The 18,388-nt window shown below is 57.5% G+C and overlaps 2 protein-coding genes across 5 annotated transcripts in view; both read right to left on the reverse strand.

The window, feature by feature from the left end:
- LOC141989666 (uncharacterized) overlaps nt 1-17,629 on the reverse strand; it is a 30,665-nt gene extending 13,036 nt beyond the window's left edge. Inside the window, exons 1-4 of the mRNA XM_074956600.1 lie at nt 17,371-17,629; nt 16,542-16,669; nt 14,682-16,173; nt 1,651-1,925 (exon numbers count right to left, since the gene is read on the reverse strand). Coding sequence (XP_074812701.1) covers nt 1,651-1,925; nt 14,682-16,173; nt 16,542-16,656 — 1,882 coding nt within the window. The 5' untranslated portion in view covers nt 16,657-16,669; nt 17,371-17,629. The remainder of the gene's footprint in view (nt 1-1,650; nt 1,926-14,681; nt 16,174-16,541; nt 16,670-17,370) is intronic.
- On the reverse strand, nt 4,488-12,712 carry LOC141988564 (zinc finger protein 2-like). Of its 4 annotated transcripts, none has more exons than XM_074954397.1 (5): nt 12,026-12,381; nt 11,718-11,844; nt 11,042-11,155; nt 9,778-10,008; nt 4,488-5,639 (listed from the first exon to the last, which is right to left on the reverse strand). In XM_074954397.1, the coding sequence occupies exons 1-5, from the start codon at nt 12,314-12,316 to the stop codon at nt 5,452-5,454; spliced, it is 951 nt and encodes a 316-aa protein (XP_074810498.1). In that variant the 5' UTR covers nt 12,317-12,381; the 3' UTR covers nt 4,488-5,451. The 4 variants fall into 4 exon arrangements, with proteins under 4 accessions (XP_074810498.1, XP_074810497.1, XP_074810496.1 ...); XM_074954396.1 differs by lacking the exon at nt 4,488-5,639 and adding an exon at nt 12,491-12,712 and having other exon boundaries at nt 6,221-10,008; nt 12,026-12,096; XM_074954395.1 differs by lacking the exon at nt 4,488-5,639 and having other exon boundaries at nt 6,221-10,005.
- Nucleotides 17,630-18,388: the final 759 nt, after the last annotated feature.

Below are 18,388 nucleotides of genomic sequence, written 5' to 3' on the forward strand. Positions count from 1 at the left end.
CTGGTACCAAACCTGCCCTCTCTAAGGGAGGAGGATAAAGAAATAGACAACTCCAGCTACACCTTCTGGACCCTTCCCAGTTAGGGAGATCACGTTGGCTGGCAAAGGGAGAGATTTTGAAGAGCTGACCCCAACCAAAGTACCTCCCCTCTACAGCCTTCTGGGCTTCGCACTCAGATTGGCTACGGCTTCCAAACAGTCTCCTGTCTGCGAGTGGCCAAGACGGAGGCTGCCCCCCTGCAGACCCGGCCGGCTGGGATGATTCATGCTGTAGCAATCTCCAGAGGCTGAGATTGCTGCAACTCTTCACTTGTAGCCTCGAGCTGTGATCTCACAAGCGCTTCGGCTGGCCCGGAACGGAGAAGCTGATAGCCACCTGACTACAGCTCTGCTCCTCCACAATGCCTTGCTGCCTCTCAGCCTCCATTTTGGTCCGCATGTCATAAAATGGCTAAACTCTTCCCCCGCCTCATGATCCTCTGAGAGCATAAAGGATTGTGGGAATTGGGCGAAACGCGTCTGTCTGTCCACCCCTGAACTCTGTCTCCTCCAGGGTACCCCTCTCTTGCCATTCACTGCACTACCTCTGCTCCTCTGAACCAACTGCGCCACCCCACATCCTCCCCACAACTTCACACCCAGGCCCGTGGAGAAGCCAGCACGTTCCCTGGCAAGTGGAGGGAGCTGGGATTCCTGCCTCCGGCTTGTGCTGTGCTGCTGAGCAGAGAGGCCTCATCTCCACGCAAGATGCTGTGATGGCCACCATCTCAGCCAACACACCAGAGACCTGCAGAACTAAGAGCGCACGCTGCTGCAGCTTGAGCTGAAGAACCAAGGCTCTGAAAAGGGGGCTGGAACCGACTCCTATCCTCTGTGGGTCAGGCACAGAGGGGAGATCTGTGGCATACAATCACCAATGGGCAACAACTGCTTCTCGGTGGGGTGGGAGGGGAGAATCAGTGGCCCCTGCGCCCATGAGAAGGGTCTGCCAAGTCGCCACCATCCCCTGGGGGTGGGAAACCCTGCGGAGAGGGCATAAAGGGGACAGATGGGGGAGAAATGGAGGACAAGGGAGGGGAGACTTTGGTAGGCCAGCAAACCCAGGATGGCTCGGCAGAAGCTCACCTAGAACCCAGGCATAAGAAGCCAGGGCAGGGGCTCCTGCCCTCCATCACTCCCCTCCTCATGCGGACCGGACAGCCGGTGCTAACCTAGAAGGGAAACAGGGTCAGGGACCAGACCCACTCTGGCCCGGGGAACCTTAGGGATCAAACCCCTCTGCTAGAGCCCAGGGCCGCTCCCACGAGGAGCAGGCCCTGCTGGAAACACAATCAGTCCCATTAGCAGCCCCAAGCACCAGCCACTTGGGGAGCAGCTCCCCCTCCTCGTTCTGGAGCTCCTCTGTTGAAGAGGTGCATCCCCACCCTGGGACCACCTGAACTGGGTCTGGGAAACAGTCTAGTCACTGTACAGCTGGCAGCTCCCCCACAGCTCTGTTGGTGCCCCTCCATCCTGACCCACAGGCCCTGCTATCCCAGCCCTGGGCTCCGTGCTGCCCCACAGCCCTGCCGGTGCCCCTCAATCCCAACCCACAGCCCTGTTCTCATTTGCTCTTCTTGGCTGCTTGCACCCATTGCCTGCCCCACTCACCGCTCCGGCCAGGGCGATTCCCTCCGGGTCCCGGGGGCTGCAGACGGGGATTCAGCCCCTTTGCACACAGGGTGCAGGGACTGACTCCGAAGCCAGCCCGGCGGGGGGGCTGGCCCAGGAAGGTCCGTGGGTTATTGCGTCCCCATTTCAGATCACTTCCTGCGCCTCTCTCTCCGGCTTGGGAACTCAGTGGCCTTAACCCTGCATTTCCCCCACACACACACCGTGTTGTCAGCCGCGAAAGGGAATCGCCCCAAAATTCACAATCACGAGATTAGCCTGAAAACCCCTGTGACCCGGGTGAAAAAGCAGGAGTGGTTTAAAAATCACGTCAGCTGGGTTGACTCGCATGAGACTGATTCAAAAGTAAAGTTTCCGCGTCATGAGCATTTCTGGGGGGGGGGCCCCCACCCCCAGTCTGGGAAGGGACACTGCAGGATCACAGCGCCGACGTTAAATGCACACGCTGCGCTCTGGGGTTGCCTGCTGGCTGCCGGCAGAGGAATCCGCTTAGCCACTGCTGACCCCCGCTAGCGTGGGGGGCTCAGCAGGGGGCGCTCTCCCCTCCCAGTCAGGGCTGGCCCCTATGCCCCAAAGGAGCATTTCCTGCTGAGACAAACACCCTTGCCCCGCCCCCTGCCCCGCCCCTTGTCTGAGGCCCCGCCCCCCACTCATTCCATCCCCTCTGGGGGTGCTCACTCTCCCCACCCTCACTAGCTCATTTTCACCCGACTGGCTCAGGGGGTTGGGGTGCAGGAGGGGGCTGGGCTGCGGGCTCCGGCTGGAGGTGCAGACTTGGAGGGGGCTGGGGATGAGGGGTTTGGGGTGTAGGAGAAGGCTCTGGGCTGGCGCTGAGGGGTTCGGAGTGTGGGAGGGGGCTCTGGGCTGAGGCAGGGGGTTGGGGTCTCCGGCTGGGGGTGCAGAGTCACGGGGGGGGCTGGGGATGAGGGGTTTGGGGTGTAGGAGGGTGCTCCAGGCTGGGACCGAGGGATTCGGAGAGCAGGATGGGGATCAGGGCTGGGGGAGGGGGTTGGGGCATGGAAGGGGGTCAGGGGTGCAAGCTCCGGCAGCACTTACCTCAAGCAGCTCCCGGGAGCAGCAGCATGTCCCCCCTCCGGCTCCTACGCGGAGACGTGGGCAGGCGGCTCTGCGCACTGCCCCGTCCACAGGCACTGCCCCTGCAGCTCCCATTGGCCGTGGTTCCAGCCAATGGGAGCTGCAGAACCAGCGCTTGGGGCGGGAGCAGCGCGTGGAGCCCCCTCACTGCCAGAGTAGGAGCCAGAGAGGGGACATGCCGCTGCTTCCGGGAGCCGCACAAGAGCCTTAGCCCCACTGCACAACCGACCGGACTTTTAACGCCCGGTCAGTGGTGCTGACCAGAGCCACCAGGGTCCTTTATTGACTGGGCGTTTCGGTCAAAAAACAGACATATGGCAACCCTATTCAGGGATTTGGGGGGTTCAGTAGGGGGTGCTCTCCCCTCACGGTTAGTGCTGGCCCCAATGCAGTGCTAGGGGGCGCTGAGGTGCAGGGACCTGAGGCCAGTGCTACTTTGTCATGTTGATGGAGGTTCCAGCTTTCATGCTGGGCTTAAACCATAGGTCTGAAAACTGGTTGTTACTGATGTCACGTCACTGCCCCCTAAGGCCAGCACAATGATAACAGTGTCCTGGTCTGTTCATCGCATGGACCAGTCCATTCTACAGCCCTAAACCCTCTGCAGTGTCTGTAGGATACAGGAATTTCTTCCCATCTCCAAAACACTGGCAGCTTGGGGTTAGGACCATAAGGACAGCCATACTGGGTCAGACCAAAGGTCCATCTAGCCCAGTATCCTGTCTTCTGGCAGTGACCAATGCCAGGTGCTTCCGAGAGAATGAGCAGAACAGGTAATCAAGTGATCCATCCCCTGCCACCCATTCCCAGCTTCTGGCAAACAGAGTCTAGGGCTGGGGTGGGCAAACTCTGGCTTCTACACGTAGGGGCAGCCAGGGGTTCTGCATGTTGCCCCTTCCTCAAGTGCCGCCCCTGCAGCTCCCATTGGCCGGGGAGCTGCAGGGGCGGCACTTGAGGAAGGGGCAGCATGCGGAGCCACTTAGAAGCCAGAGAGGGGACATGCCACTGTTTCTGGGAGCTGCTTGAAGTAAGCACCGCCTGGAGCCTGCACCCCGGCCCCCTCCTGCACCCCAACTCCCAGCCTTGATCCTCCTCCTAGGGTGACCACGTCCTAATTTTATAGGGACGGTCCTGATATATGTGGCTTTGTCTTTTATAGGCACCTATTACCCCCCACCCCGGTCCTGATTTTTCACATTTGCTGTCTGGTCACCCTACCCCCTCCCACTCTCTGAACTCCTCGGTCCCAGTCCAGAGCAGCCTCCTGCATCCCCAACTCCTCATCCCCAGCCCTACCCCAGAGCCGGCACCCCCAGCTGGAGCCCCTACCCTCCCCACACACCCCAACCCACTGCTCCAGCCCGGAGCCCCCTCCTGCACCCTGAACTCCTCATTTCTGGCCCCACCCCAGAGCCTGCACCCCCAGCTGGAGCCCTCACCCCCTCCCACACCCCAAACCCCAATTTCATGAGCATTCATGGCCCACCATACAATTTCCATACCCAGATGTGGCCCTCGAGCTGAAAAGTTTGCCCACCCCGGTCTAGAGAGACTTCAGAGCATGGTTTTACATCCGTGCCCATCTTGGCTAATAGCCATTGATGGAGCTATCCTCCATGAACTTATCCAGTTCTTTTTTTAACCCAGTTATACTTTTGGACTTCACAACATCCTCTGGCAATGAGTTCCACACGTTGACTGTGCATTGTGTGAAGAAATACTTCCTTTTGTTTGTTTTAAACCTGCTGCCTATTAATTTCATTGGGTGATCCCTAGTTCTTGTGTTAATGTGAAGGAGTAAATAACATTTCCTTATTCACTTTCTCCACACCTATAATGGTTTTATAGGCCTGTATCATATCCCCCCTTAGTCATCTCTTTTCCAAGCTGAAAATTCCCAATCTTTTCAATCTCCCCCCTATGGAAGCTGTTCAATACCCTTCATCATTTTTTGTTGCCCTTTTCTGTACCTTTCCCAATTCCAATATATGTTTTTGAGTTGGGGCGACCAGATCTGCACGCAGTATTCAAGGTGTGCATGTACCATGGATTTATATAGAGGAAGTATGTCTTGTTCTCTATCCCTTTGCTAATGGTTCCTAACATTGTTAGCTTTTTTGACTGCTGCTGCACATTAAGTGGATGTTTTCAGAGAACTATCCACAGTGACTCCAAGATTTCTTTCTTGAGTGGTAACAGCTAATTTAGACCCCATCATTTTATATGTATAGTTGGGATTATGTTTTCCAATATCCACTACTTTGCATATATCAACATTGAATTTCATCTGCTGTTTGGTTGTCCAACCAATCCCCCAGGTTTGTGAGATCCCTTTGTAACTCTTCGCAGTCTGGTTTGACTTAAATATCTAAACTTTGGTCTTAACAAAAAGACCAAAGCTAAACCTAAAAAACATTCCTGCCCCTTCCACAGCTGCTGGTAGCAGCAGCTGGCAGACCTCGTCCAAGAGGAGGAGACAATGCAGGATACCCATATGGAGTGGCTTTCCGTGGCAGTTGGAAATGGCAGGAGGACAGAATGTTGGGGCCTGAAGGTTCCATGGCAGTTGAAGGAGACAGTTGCTGTGCTAGTGTGACCCCCTTTCCTTGATGGGCTGTTGTGGAAGAGATCCTTAGTTATTGCTAAATTAGAACCAGTTAGACTTGTTGTAGGAACCCAGTGTTACTAGACAGGTACCAGATCAGCCCACAGTAGGGCGAGCAGGCTCCAGATTAGGCCAGATGCCACAGCTGTCTTGGGAAGGTCAGATGGGCTTCTCCTGTGCATGCTCAGAGTCAGCAGGGAAAGAGCCATACCAGGCATCCATGTTGACAGGACTTCACATGCCTCCTTTAGGGTGGTAGCAGCTGCCCCTAGAAATACAAGCGGGGTGTGACAGAAAGGCCAGACTCACTAGAGAGAGCAGCTCTAGCTATGGGGCCACCTGGCCTTGCACTTTGTAGACCCTGAGCAAGGACTTGAACGGAGATGCTCAGGAACTGACAGGGGGAATATGTCCACTAGCCAAGCATGTGCCATCTGTCCCCGGGACATGGAGCTGCATGGAGAATAACCTACTACTGCTACCTGCTAAATAAGTCCATCTTTTAGTTCATAGGGACAGAGGCCTGTACCGTCTTTAGTGGCTAAAGATCCCAGCTTTGGCCTGCCTACCCATGCTATGGGGTGGGAACACAAGAGTAGTGATCAGAAAGGAGGAGGAGAAAATCCAAAAGGAGATCCTACACAGAGCTGGACAGGAAATCGTTTTCTGTCCCATTAAAATTTTCAAATTTTTGGAAATTTTTCCCATCCTGAATTGGGATGCAAATTAAAATTTTGACATCTTTAGTGAGCTGAAAATCTGGAAAAGAAAAAGAAAAAAAGAAAAAGCAGGTTCAGATTTCATTATTATAATTTCATGATATTTCACTTTAATTTTGACCTTTTTTTTTTTGTCATTTCCCCCCTATAATTAGCTTACGTTTCCAAACGAAAAGCTGCGTTGAAATGGAAAAATTAAAATTTTAAATTTAAAAAACGTCAAAATAAGTCATTTGAACAATTTGAAACCTGTAGTTTGGGGTTTTTTCCAGTCAAGAAATTTGTCAAGAATTTCCCACAAATAGTTTTCGTTTTGGCAAATCGGCATTTTTGATGGAAACATTTTATCAACATATTTCTAACCACCTCTAGTCCTCTACAGATAACAGTAAGCTAGATCTGACAAACAGGGGGAGTAGATTTAATTTACATAACGTTAATAGTTCTATTGCATTCATCACCAACACGTGTGTTAGACACACACTGAAGAGCCATGGTGTTTTAAACCTAGGACCACGTAAAACTTACATACAGAGCATTTATTACACAGATATAGAACATTTCAGCCATAGCTCTCAAACTGCTGCATGGAGGAAGGGAAGTCTTATCACCCTCGGTTTACAGATGAGGAAAGTGAGGTACCGGTAGAAGTGACTTTTAAAGTTTAACACAGCATGTCACAGCCAGAATGCCTACAAGTCCTGACTCCCTGTCCTCCTGCTCTAACCAACGAGACTATGCTCCCTTGCGAGAGCTGGGGATAGAACCCAGGAGTCCTGATCTCTCCAGTGCCTTCCAGACTTAACATATTCCACCCTTTTTGTCTCTGTAACAAGGTAGGAAATTCACATCTCTCAAGCCAGAGAGTCAGTAACCACTCCTCTCCAGATCCGACAAATCCTGAGCCAAGCTCCAACTGACCCAGATCAGGGGTGGCCAACCTGAGCCTGAGGAGCCAGAATTTACCAATGTACATTGCCAAAGAGCCACAGTAATATGTCAGCAGCCCCGCCATCAGGTCCCCGCCTCTTGCCCGCCAGCAGTCCCACTGATCAGCGCCTCCCACTCCCTCACCATGCCTCCTGCCCACCACAATCAGCTGTTTCACAGCGTGCAGGAGGCTCTGGAGGGGAAGAGGGAGGAGCGAGGGCAAGCTTCCCCTCTAGATACAGACAATGCAAAGCCAAGCTGGGGATATGAATCATGAACGCTCTAAGATTAGGGATCAGGATGGATTTGTAATTTATTATTTATATTACTAATGCAAAGGGTCATCACTGAGATCAGGGCCCCCAGTGTGCCCGGGCTGCACAGACCCCATCCGAGATCATGGCCCCAGTGGTATTAGGTGCTGCACAGACCCCAACTGAGATTGAGTCCCGCAATGTGCCAGGCACTGCACAGACCCCCACTGATATCAGGCCCCCATCGTGTCAGGCACTGCACAAACCTGATTGAGATCACAGCCCCATTGTGCCAGGCACTGCACAGACCCCAGCTGAGATCAGGTCCCCATCATTCCAGGCACTGCATAGGCCTGACTGAGATCAGGACCCCCATAGTGCCAGGTGCTGCACAGACACAGTGAGAGACAGTCCCTGCCCCCAGAAGCTCACCATTTAAATAAGACAAGGAATAGGAGGGGAGACAGTGGCAAAATGACTTGCTGAAGGTCACATAGCAAGTTGGTGGCAGAGCCAGGAATCAGTGTGTGAGATGGTTAATGATTCCTGCTGAGCAAGGGGCAGAGCAGGGGGAACTTAACCCCATTCTGGAGCAGTTTGCACCTTGAGGGCTGCACTAATTCCTGGAGGTGTTTGTTGTGAAGCAAAACAATCAGCCTCACTTTTTCCTCCATCAACTGCTTTGTGGCTTATTCACATAACACAGCTGCTAATGTCAGTCAGACCATCCAGGATTGCACCAGTGACTTCAAAATATAAAAGTATAAGCTGTTATAGCAAAGACCAAACCCTCTTTAACCAGGGCTATAACAGACTCATATCCTTTCTGGATCAGGGACAGAGGGGGTGCTATGACACATCACCAATGGGTTACGCTACTGCCTCCCAACTAACGGGTCTGGTCAATTAACTTAGGCCAAAGGGGACTGTGGGTGGAGCTCGATGGAAAATGTTTCTGGGGGTTTTCTCCTCTCCCCTTCCCCCCTCCCCCAAAGTTTTTGATGAGAAAAGGAGGAAAAATCACTTGCCTAAATTTTTCAAGGAAAATTTTGTTTTTTCCAACAAAAATTGGAAAATTTCAGACAAAACAAAAAGTGTAAATTTGGAAATGCTTCATGGGAGTTGTAGTTTTGGTGCCTCATGCTCCCATTCTCTTCCATAGGCTGGCAGTGGCCTACCTGGTTGGACTACATCTCCCATGCTGTACCCTGGGCTGCCCCAGGAGATGGGAGGTAGTGCATCATGGGAGATGTAGTCCATAGAGTACAACCAAACCACAACTCTCAGGAAGCATTAGGGCACATACACAAATTGAAACATTTCAGTTTCCGACTTAAATTTTTCTATTTTCGGGCATCTGTTTCTTTAACAAAAAAAATTCAACATTTTCCATGGAATGCGAACACTTTTCATGGAAAAACTTCATTTAATCAAAAATCCAATATTTCATCAAAATAAAGTTTAAATGAAATTTTTTCAGCCATTATAATTATGCCTGGCTCTTATCTAGTGATTTCCATTAGAAGATCTCAAAGAACTTTACAGTATCATTGTGACCATTTTGCAGATGGGGAAACTGAGGCACAGAGGTGGCCATGACTTGCCTAAGACCACCCAGCAAGCCAGAGGCTGAGCCAGGAAGAGAACCCAAAAGTCCTAATGTAGTGCTCTGTCCACTAGACCAGTGCTTCTCAACCTTCCCAGACTACTGGACCCTTTTCTGGCTTGTCTTGCGTACTGCCAAGTTTCACCTCCACTTAAAAACGACTTGCTTACAAAATCAGACATAAAAATACAAATATGTCACAGCACACTAGTACTGAAAAACTGCTCACTTTCTCATTCTGTATGAAATTTTAGTTTTACTGACTTCGCTAGTGCTTTTTATGTAGCCTGCTGTAAAACTAGGCAAATATCTAGATGAGCTGATGTATCCCCTGGATGACATCTGCGTACCCCCAAGGATATGTTTACCCCTGGTTGAGAACCACTGCACTAGACCACACTGCCTCACAGCCCAGCTCCAGATGTTGGATCAAGAGATCACAGGTTCAGTCCCTGTATTCGTTATAGCTGCTCTCTTCTCACTCCCCAGACCCACAACCCAAGTGCAGATCCCATCACCCACTCTCCTCTTTCACAGGCTTAGTATACCACATCCCACCAGCCTCCCCCTCGAGGTCCTGTGCCTGGACGAAGGGGTCCTTGTAGACCCGTGTCCCCACAGGTCCATTGGTGGGGTCTCCATGGTTCAGGTGCTCAGTCTGGTGCTGGGTCAGTGCAGCACTGTGCCTGAAGCCCCTGCCGCATTCAGCGCAGAAACAGGGCCCCTCCTGAGCATGGACGCGCCGGTGCCGGCTCAGGGCCGAGCTAAGCTTGAAGCTTTTCCCGCAGCGGGTGCAGGGGAAGGGCCGCTCGCCGGTGTGGACCCGCTGGTGGCGATCCAAACTGGAGCGGATGGCGAAGCACCTCCCGCAATCAGGGCACTGGTAGGGCCTCTCACCCGTGTGTGTGCGCTGGTGTTTGATTAACTCCGAGTTCTTTGTGAAACTTTTCCCACAATCCCCGCAGCTGATGGGCCCTGCCCTCCTGCGCCTGCGCCCTGGCTCCTTCTCTGCCCGCTTTCGTCCTGTTCTGCTGCCATCTCCCCTCTCAGGGCTCTGAGACGTCCCATTCGGCTCCGCTCCCGCAGGCCCTTCCTGCTGGAAATTCTCTTTCTCTATGCCGGCACCTGCTGGGAGGGAGAGAGAATCCAGGCGGGAATCATAATTTTACCAAGGTCCAAAATGCATAGCTTCATAGATTCTAAGGCTAGAAGAGATCATCTAGTCCAACCTCCTATCAAGCACAGGCTAGAGAACATCCCCGAATTATTTCCTCTTTGAAGTAGCACAGATCTTTTAGAAAAACGTCCAAACTTGGTTTTAAAATTGCCCAGGATGGGGGGATGACTGGTCGGCTCAGGGGCTCTTGGCCTCTCCCCATGCCAGTCTCTCAAGTACTGCTAGCTGGCATTGGGGTCCTGTGCCCCAACTCTAGGAACGAACCTCTCCTGTAACATCAGCCACCCACTCTACTGAGGGAATGACCAGCTGAGTGAGCGCTGGCCCCAGTGCAACACTAGGGGGCGCTGAGCTGCAGGGAGCAGGATTGGGGGCTCAGTAGGGGGCGCCCTCACCTCACAGTCAGTGCTGGCCCAATGCAGCGACAGGGGGCACTGTGTTGCCAGGAGCGAAGTGGGGGCTCAGTGAGGGGCTCTCTCCCCTCACAATCTGTACTGACCCCAATGTGTCCCACCTGGCTGCTTAGAGATTCAAGTTATCTCTGTGGTGTGTAGGAACTGCATAGTATTTCTTTAAATAGCATGTGAGCCCTCTAGTGGTGTTCACTGTGTTTTAGAAGCCACTAGAGGTGTAATATGCCCCTAGCTAGGCTTTACCGTCTGTGTGTAATTAGTCCTGGTGGTTACACCAGGCCCAGCTGGGCCTGAATTGGTTCTTCAGATTGTTGCTGTTGTGCAAAGAGCAAAAGACATGACAGACTCTCTTAAATCCTGGGGGCTGGGAGCTGCTGTTCAGAACTGGTGGGCCCTTCACGGTGGCTTTGCTGGGATCCAGGAGTGACGCCTGCCGTGAGGACAGGTGCCTGCTGGGGACAATACTAAGCAAGACCAAACAGAACTGGGGGGCTCCTAGTGGCTTTGCTGGGATGCCAGCTTTTCCCTTTACTCCCGGACGCTCTCCAAGCCAGGGTAACTCATTCCTCACCTGTGTGGGCGCCTATTGGGATCTCCCTTTCCTGGGAGCCCTGGAGATCCAGGACCCTCGGCTCTTCCCCTCGCTCCATCCAGGAGATCACGGCCAGGTCAGGGATGGGGAATCCTGCTCGGGGGAAGGAAACAGGCGAGATGACGCTTTGTGAAGTCTCCCTGGAGGGCTCAGTGCAAAGAAGGAGCCCTCATTTTAATCCTGACCCTGTTCTCTGCTGGGGGGCGTGGGGGAGGATATGTTCACAGGGACCCTTGGGGCAGGGTGATGCCTGGGGGAAATGGGCTGTGCCCCCCATAAGGGAGTCAGGGATCTCAACACACAGTGAGAGGCCCGAATGGCTCAGGGAGTCGCTGGGCCGTTCCTAGCCCGGCAGAGAGAGCAGAGCCCCTGCTGGGCACGGAGCTGCCTTGGGAGGGGGATACAGGGATTCAGTGCCTGTGTGAACTGGAGCAAGGACATGCAGCCACCTGTGCCCTGGAGAGCCCTGGGGGAGGGGATCAAACTACCCCATGTGAATCCCCTTCCAATGTGGGGGTGACAGTCTCTCCTGTGGGGTTGGGGGCAGGGGCCAATCCCCCAGAAATCTACAGGGCAGGGAACAGCCCTGAGCCGAAGCTGTCCAGGGCTCCCCGCTACATCAGCTCCTGATCCCCGAGGGGCAACGGCGCCTCACCCAGCGAGATGAGAGTCTGATAGTTCTCCTGCATGACGTCCCTGTAGAGCTGCCTCTGCCCTTCGTCCAGGAGGCCCCACTCCTCCCGGGAGAAATACACGGCCACCTCCTCGAACCCCACCGGCGCCTGGAACCAGAAGGGACCCCGCTCAGCACCTGCTGCTCCAGCCACGGCCCCCAGCACTGGATCAGAGGGCGGGCAGCGAGGGGCACAGCTGGGAGAGCCCAAAGGGGGAGTCTGTGGAGCAGGATCCAGGGGGAAGGTGCAGTGCTCACTGTCCGATAGCACATCCCGCTGCGCATCTCACCTGGTAGCCAGCCGCAGCGACCACCAGCTCCTGTGCCAGGCCGCTCCCCTCCTCGCCCAGGGCAGGCCGATCTGTGGGGAGGACAGGGAGGTCAGAGCATAGCCCCACGGGGACGCGTGCATGGCCCCCTATGGAGCAAATCGCTCTGCTGGAGACCCGTGGCTGGCACAACATCCAGAGGGCCCTGCTGGGGTCATGCTCGTCCTGGGGCACATGGGCGGCTGCTGGGATCGCCAGCCCCCTTGGCACAGCTCCCAGCCCCACGGAGCCATCTCTCTGCTGCTCCCCCATGATCTGGGGCACGTGAACCCTGCGGGCAGCCCCTGGGGCACGAGACACAAACACTCGCCGAGTCTGTTCCAGCCGCACACACGGAGCCCAGCTCTGCGGCTCCAGCGACTCCCGATTTCAGCCCTGCCGGACCCGGTTCGCGCCCCGCCGCCCCTGCGCCCAGCCCCGCCGTACCCATGTCCTGCCGCCCGCGGGGCTCCGGCAGCGGCTGGTCCGGGGAGCCCCGGGGGAGCCGCCGGCCTCCGCCCCCCGGCTGGGAACCGGGGCAGGGACCGGGCTCCAGCTGGGATAGCGGGGGATCCATCGGGCCTGAGATCCTGTCCCGTCCGCAGGCGTCACGTCCCCACGTGTGTCACCCGGAGCCAATCCGCTTAGACCAGGGAAATGAATGGGCCCTGCCCGTACCCCTCACTCCCGACCTGCAGCCCCTGCTATGCCAGCCCTGGGCCTCTCGCTCCCTCGTCAATCCCAACCCACCGCCCCTGGGCTTGCCCCATCTCTCCCCAAAATCACAGCCCTGTGCTACCGGTTGCTGTGCTGCAGGGGGCGCTCTCCCCTGTAAGGCAGTGCTGACCCCGATGCGGTGGTAGGGAACGTAGTGCTGGGGGGGGGGGGTTTATCGGGGGCACTCTCCCCCCCACAGTCCGTGCTGGCCCCAGCGTGGTGCTAGGGGGTGCTGTGCTGCAGGGGGCAGGATGAGGGCTCAGAAGGGGGCCCTCTCCCCTGTGGGTCAGTAGTTTAAGTCGATGCCCCAGCACGCCAGTGGTATGTGCTCCGATAGCGGGGTTGCAATCTAAATACTCAGTAGTGGGCTCCTGGGATTCAGCGGGCATCTAACCCCAAGGCCAGGCCCCTTGCGTCCATTACCCATGTTGCATGACTTATCCCAAGAGTCTGGACCTGGACCCTCGGGCCGAACCCCAACTCTGGTGAACACACCTTGCCGGCCTCTTCCCCCCCCCCCCCCCATGAGGTTTTCCTTGCTCACAGATGCCCCTCCTCTTCCTGTTCCAAATTCCCTCCCCAGTTCAAGGAGAAAAGGCCCAATCGATAGTAAAATGGCTGCTGCAAAGGACCCCTCCCCCTGGGTGGCAGCAGCCAGAGCGCAGGCATCGGAGACAGGGCTTTGCAGTGAGCTTGGTAGTGCCAACCTGGCTGCAGCAGCAGGATGGGGGTGGCAGGGATGAAGGGTTCCGTGGTGGTTGAAAATGACACTCCCAGTGGAATGCTGGGGGCCCGAGGATTCCGTGGCAGCTAGGAGCAGAATGCTGGGGGCCTGAGGATTCCATGGCAGCTGCGGGTGGAATGTTGGGACCCAAAGGTTCCAGGGTAGTCTGTAGGGGAAAACCGCACCCCTCTCTCAGCCCTGGCACTGAATCTGTGCGAGGAGATGTGTTGGCTGCACCCAGCACCATGGGGTCCTGCTCCCTGACTGAGGCCTGTAGGTGCTACTGTAATACAAAGAGTAACAGCTCCTGGCTCTTACAGAGCATCATTCATCCCTAGATCTGAGTGCCATACAACAGAGCTAATTAGCTTCATCCTGGCCGTGCAGATGGGAAACCAAGGCATAGCGGGGGAAGTGACTTGCCTGAGATCCCACAGCAAGTCAGCAGCGGAGCTTAGAACCCAGGAGTCCTAACTCCCTGCTTTGGCCCCTCCCCCCACTCAAACCCCCTCCCCTCCCAGCCAGGGATAGAACCCAGGAGACCTGGCTCATTAAATACACACCAAGTTCCACCACCTCACTGATCTAACCACTCTCATTCGCAGCCCTTTGCATGTCTACAGCATGAGCCAGCCGCTGGCCCTGCAGAGCCACCATGGACTGTGTGTGAGGGAGGTACTGGGGGTTTATTGTTTTCAGACAGAAGTAGAAACAGAGACAATGGATAAAAAACGTACTTGTGCCTATCACACCAGACAGGCCTGGGAGTCTTGGGGACAAAGGGCATACACATCAGCCCTTGGGGACTAGCTCGGGGGGTGGCTACTGGCACCGGGAAGGAGATGGGCTGCCCTCCACCTGGGAGCATCCATCTCTCTGGCCTCGTGGGGAGCAGCCCCTAGAGCTCCCAGCCCCCGCACCCCTCACCGGCCCTGGGAGAGGGGAAGGAGCAGAGACCAAGGCCCAGAGCAGGTGAGATCCAGGTAGCGACAGGCTGGGCCTGTGGGGGTTAATAATCCCTGCTGAGTGGAGGGTGGTGAAGGGGGAGATGCCCCCACCCCAGGTAATTTGCCCCCAGTTCCAGTGCAGAGGGGATTCCTGGTGCAGAGATGACTATTCCCCATGACACCCAAATCCAGCCACGCTGAATCAGGAGACGGCAGGCGGCAACACCCGGCTCCCACCCGCCTCCATCACTCCGGCTCCTCTTTGATCTGTACGTCCAGCTCTGCGTCCCACGTCCCGGGAGGCAGCACCAGCACCTCCCCCACCCCGTCGTCCTCATCCCGCGGCTGGACAAAGGGGTCCCGGTAGATCCGGGCCCCGCCGGGCCCCGTCAGAGGGTCGCTCTCCTTGGTGTGGGTGCGCTGGTGCTGGGTGAGGGCAGAGCCCTGGGAGAAGCTTCGCCCGCACTGGGGGCAAGGGTAGGGGCGCTCGCCAGTGTGCACCCGCTGGTGCTGGATGAGGGTGGAGCCCTGGGAGAAGGCTTTGCCGCACTGGGAACAGACATAGGGTTTCTCTCCAGTGTGGGTGCGGCCGTGCTGGGCCAGGGCCGAGCTGTGCTTGAACGCTTTCCCGCACTGGCCGCAGCGGTAGGGCCGCTCCCCGGTGTGGATGCGCTCGTGCCGCTTGAGGGCCGAGAGGTCTCCGAAGCGCTTGCCACAGGCCCCGCAGCCATACGGGGTCTCCCCAGTGTGGATGCGCTGGTGGGTGGCCAGCGCCGAGCTTTGGCTGAAGCCTTTGCCGCAGTCGGTGCAGCGGTAGGGCCGCTCCCCGGTGTGGACCCGCTGGTGCCGTTTGAGGGCCTTGCGGTCGCTGAAGCGCTTCTGGCACTCCGGGCACGGGAAAGGGCGCTCCCCGGTGTGCAGCCTCTGGTGGGTGATGAGGGCAGAGCTCACGCTGAAGCTGCGCCCACAGTCGCCGCAGACGTAGGGGCGCTCGCCGGTGTGGGTGCGCCGGTGCAGCACCAGGGAGGAGCGCTGGCTGAAGCCCTTCCCACACTGCGGGCAGCCGTAGGGCCGCTCCCCGGTGTGGACCCGCTGGTGCTCCCGCAGCGACGAGCCGCGCCGGAAGCCCTTCCCACACTCGGGGCAGACATGGGGCTTCCCGCTGTGGATCACCGCGTGGCCCGCCAGCGCCGCCGCCTCCCCGAAGCGCCGGCCACACTCGGGGCACTTGTAGGGCAGCTCCCCCGTGTGGCTGCTCTGGTGGCGCAGCAGGTTGGTGCGGGTGCTGTAGGCCTCCCCGCAGTGGGTGCAGACGTGGGGCTTCTCCGTGGCATGGACGTGGGCGTGGCGGGTCAGGTGCTCCTTGTGGCGGAAGCTCTTCCCGCACTCGGCGCAGGGGTACGGCTTGGCGCCGCTGTGGATGCGCTGGTGCCGCAGGAGGTTGGAGCTGTTGGTGAAGCCCTTCCCGCAGTCAGGGCACTGGTAGGGTCGCTCCCCCGTGTGAGTGCGTTCGTGCTTGACGAACTCCGACTCCTTGGCGAAGCTCTTCCCGCAGTCCCCGCAGATGATGGGCCCCTCACGGGAGGAGCGGCCTGGCGGGGCCACCTCACCATCCCGTTTCGCCCGCCTCTGCCGGCCCAATTCACTGGCCTCCCCCGCCTTGGGGCTCCGGGACGGCCCGTGCGGCTCCGGTTCCACGGGCCCTTCCCACATGGGAATTTCCTCCTCCGTCCCGGTACCTGCTGGGAGAGAGAGAGAGAGAGAGAATCCAGCCAGGGCTCATTCCCTGCGCCGGAGAGAGAATGGGCAGCAAAGGGAGTGGAAAACCTGCTGGACAGGAAGCAAACACACCACCACCACCCCGCCAAATCCTTCCCCAGAGGGGAGAGGAGGAGCCAGGTCTGCCTCAATGGCCCAGCATAACCCCGAGCAGCTCACTGCACCCTTCCACCACAGAAAGGAACTGGCGGCCACCAGCCAACCCACGAAGCTTCTCCCTTAGCTCAGGCACTACGGGTGAGAGCTACCGCTCAGCCCCTGTGGGTGACCCGAGCTCTGGCGTCATGGTCCCGCAATCTGGTGCATGCACTGCCCAGCACCCACTGGTTACCCGTTCCCTGCTGTGCTTCGGGATCCTCTGGATGCTCAGCAAGCGGTTGGTTCTCTGCTGCCAGGGGTGTATTTTGCTCCATCTCATCCTGGGACAGGCTGTCCGGCTGCGCCATCGAATCTCGGGCCCTGGAAACACCCAAAGACACCAGTCACCACAGAGCCAGGACCGAGAGGAACTGGGGAGAGGAGTCTTCGTGGAGAGGCACAAATAACCAAGCACCATGAAGAAATATTCAGCCCCCTGCCCACCCCAGAGACCCGGCTGGCTGGAAGGACCCGGCTCTCAGGAGCCAGCAGACTGGGGTTAGAAGTGAATACAGCAGGCTGGCTGCACACTGCCCCCCAATACAGCCCTGCCAGCGCCCCTCAATCGCAACCCGCAGCCCCTGCTATGCCAGCCCTGGGCTCCCTCCACACACAGCCCTGCTGACGGCCCTCAATCCTGACCCACAGCCCCTGCTAGCCCAGCACTAGGCTTCCCCACACACACAGCCCTGCTGGTGCCCCTCAGTCGCAACCCGCAGCCCCTGCTAGCCCAGCCCTGGGCTCCCTCACACACACACAGCCCTGCCGGTGCCCCACAATCCCGACCCACAGCCCCTGCTAGCCCAGCCCTGGGCTCCCCCACACACACACAGCCCTGCTGGCGCCCCTCAATCCTGACCCACAGCCCCTGCTAGCCCAGCACTAGACCCCCCCGCCCTGTTGGCGCCCCTCAATCCCGACCCACAGCCCCCGCTAGCCCAGCCCTGGGCTCCCCCCCATACACAGCCCTGCCGGCGCCCCTCAATCCCGACCCGCAGCCCCCGCCAGCCCAGCCTCCTTGCCGTGGCCGCTTGCTCCAGGCAGCGATTTGCTGCCTCTGTTTCTCTCAATCCCGGGGCCGCGTCTCGCTGGGACTCTGCGTCTCCCCTGCGCCTGGCCCGGGCCGCGGGGGGCCGGATCTGGGCTGCCCAGCCGGGGCGGGCTCTTCACAGACCCGGATCCGGCGCCCGGGGACCCACGTGCCTGCCCGGCGCGCTCAGCCCCGGCGCTGCCGAGCGGATCCGCAGCCGCTGGCTTTTGCAGCAGGAAGTGCCTCCCTTCGCTGCCTCCTCCCCTTCCCGCCCCGGCCCGGCCCGGCTCGGCTGGCAGCTCTATGGTTTTAACCCGCTAGATCCGACCCCAGCGCTTCCCCCGGGGGCCTGGAGGGACCCCCCTCGATGAACAGCCGCTGCGCCGCGCCCCAGAGGCGGCTGCACGGGTCAGCGCCGGCTGGGCACTGCCGCGCCCTTCCAGGGGCGGAGCGGCCGCCCGTCCCCCGTTGTCTGGCGCCCGCCTCCAGAAGGCAGCGGGGAGCGAAGGGTCCCTTTCGGGGTGAGGGGTCTTTGGGGAAACTCCAGGGGTGACTTGGACTTGTGCCCCCACGCTACCACAGCGTGGCTCGGTGGCGCCCCCCAGCGGCTGATGAGGTCACGCGTGGAGCTTGGGCGCAGGAGTGGGCCAGGCTGCCAGGTTGGGCTGCATGTATTCCTGGAGCTTGCCTCACATGGCATCATCTTTAACTCAAGATTAATTTTTACATCCTGGAGACTCCAGGCCAATCCGGAAGGGTTGGCAACCGCTACACCGGACCCTCACGCCGTTTGATCCTGAGGTCACAGGTTTAGTTTGTATGGACTTTGTTAGTGCTTTTTATGTAGAATCATCGAATATCAGGGTTAGAAGGGACCTCAGGAGGTCATCTAGTCCAACCCCTGCTCAAAGCAGGACCAGTCCCCAATTTTTGCCCCAGATCCCAAATTGGCCCCCTCAAGGATTGAACTCACAAGGCTAGGTTTAGCAGGCCAATGCTCAAACTACTGA

This window comes from Natator depressus, chromosome 6, assembly GCF_965152275.1.
Source record: "Natator depressus isolate rNatDep1 chromosome 6, rNatDep2.hap1, whole genome shotgun sequence".
NCBI lineage: Eukaryota > Metazoa > Chordata > Testudines > Cheloniidae > Natator > Natator depressus.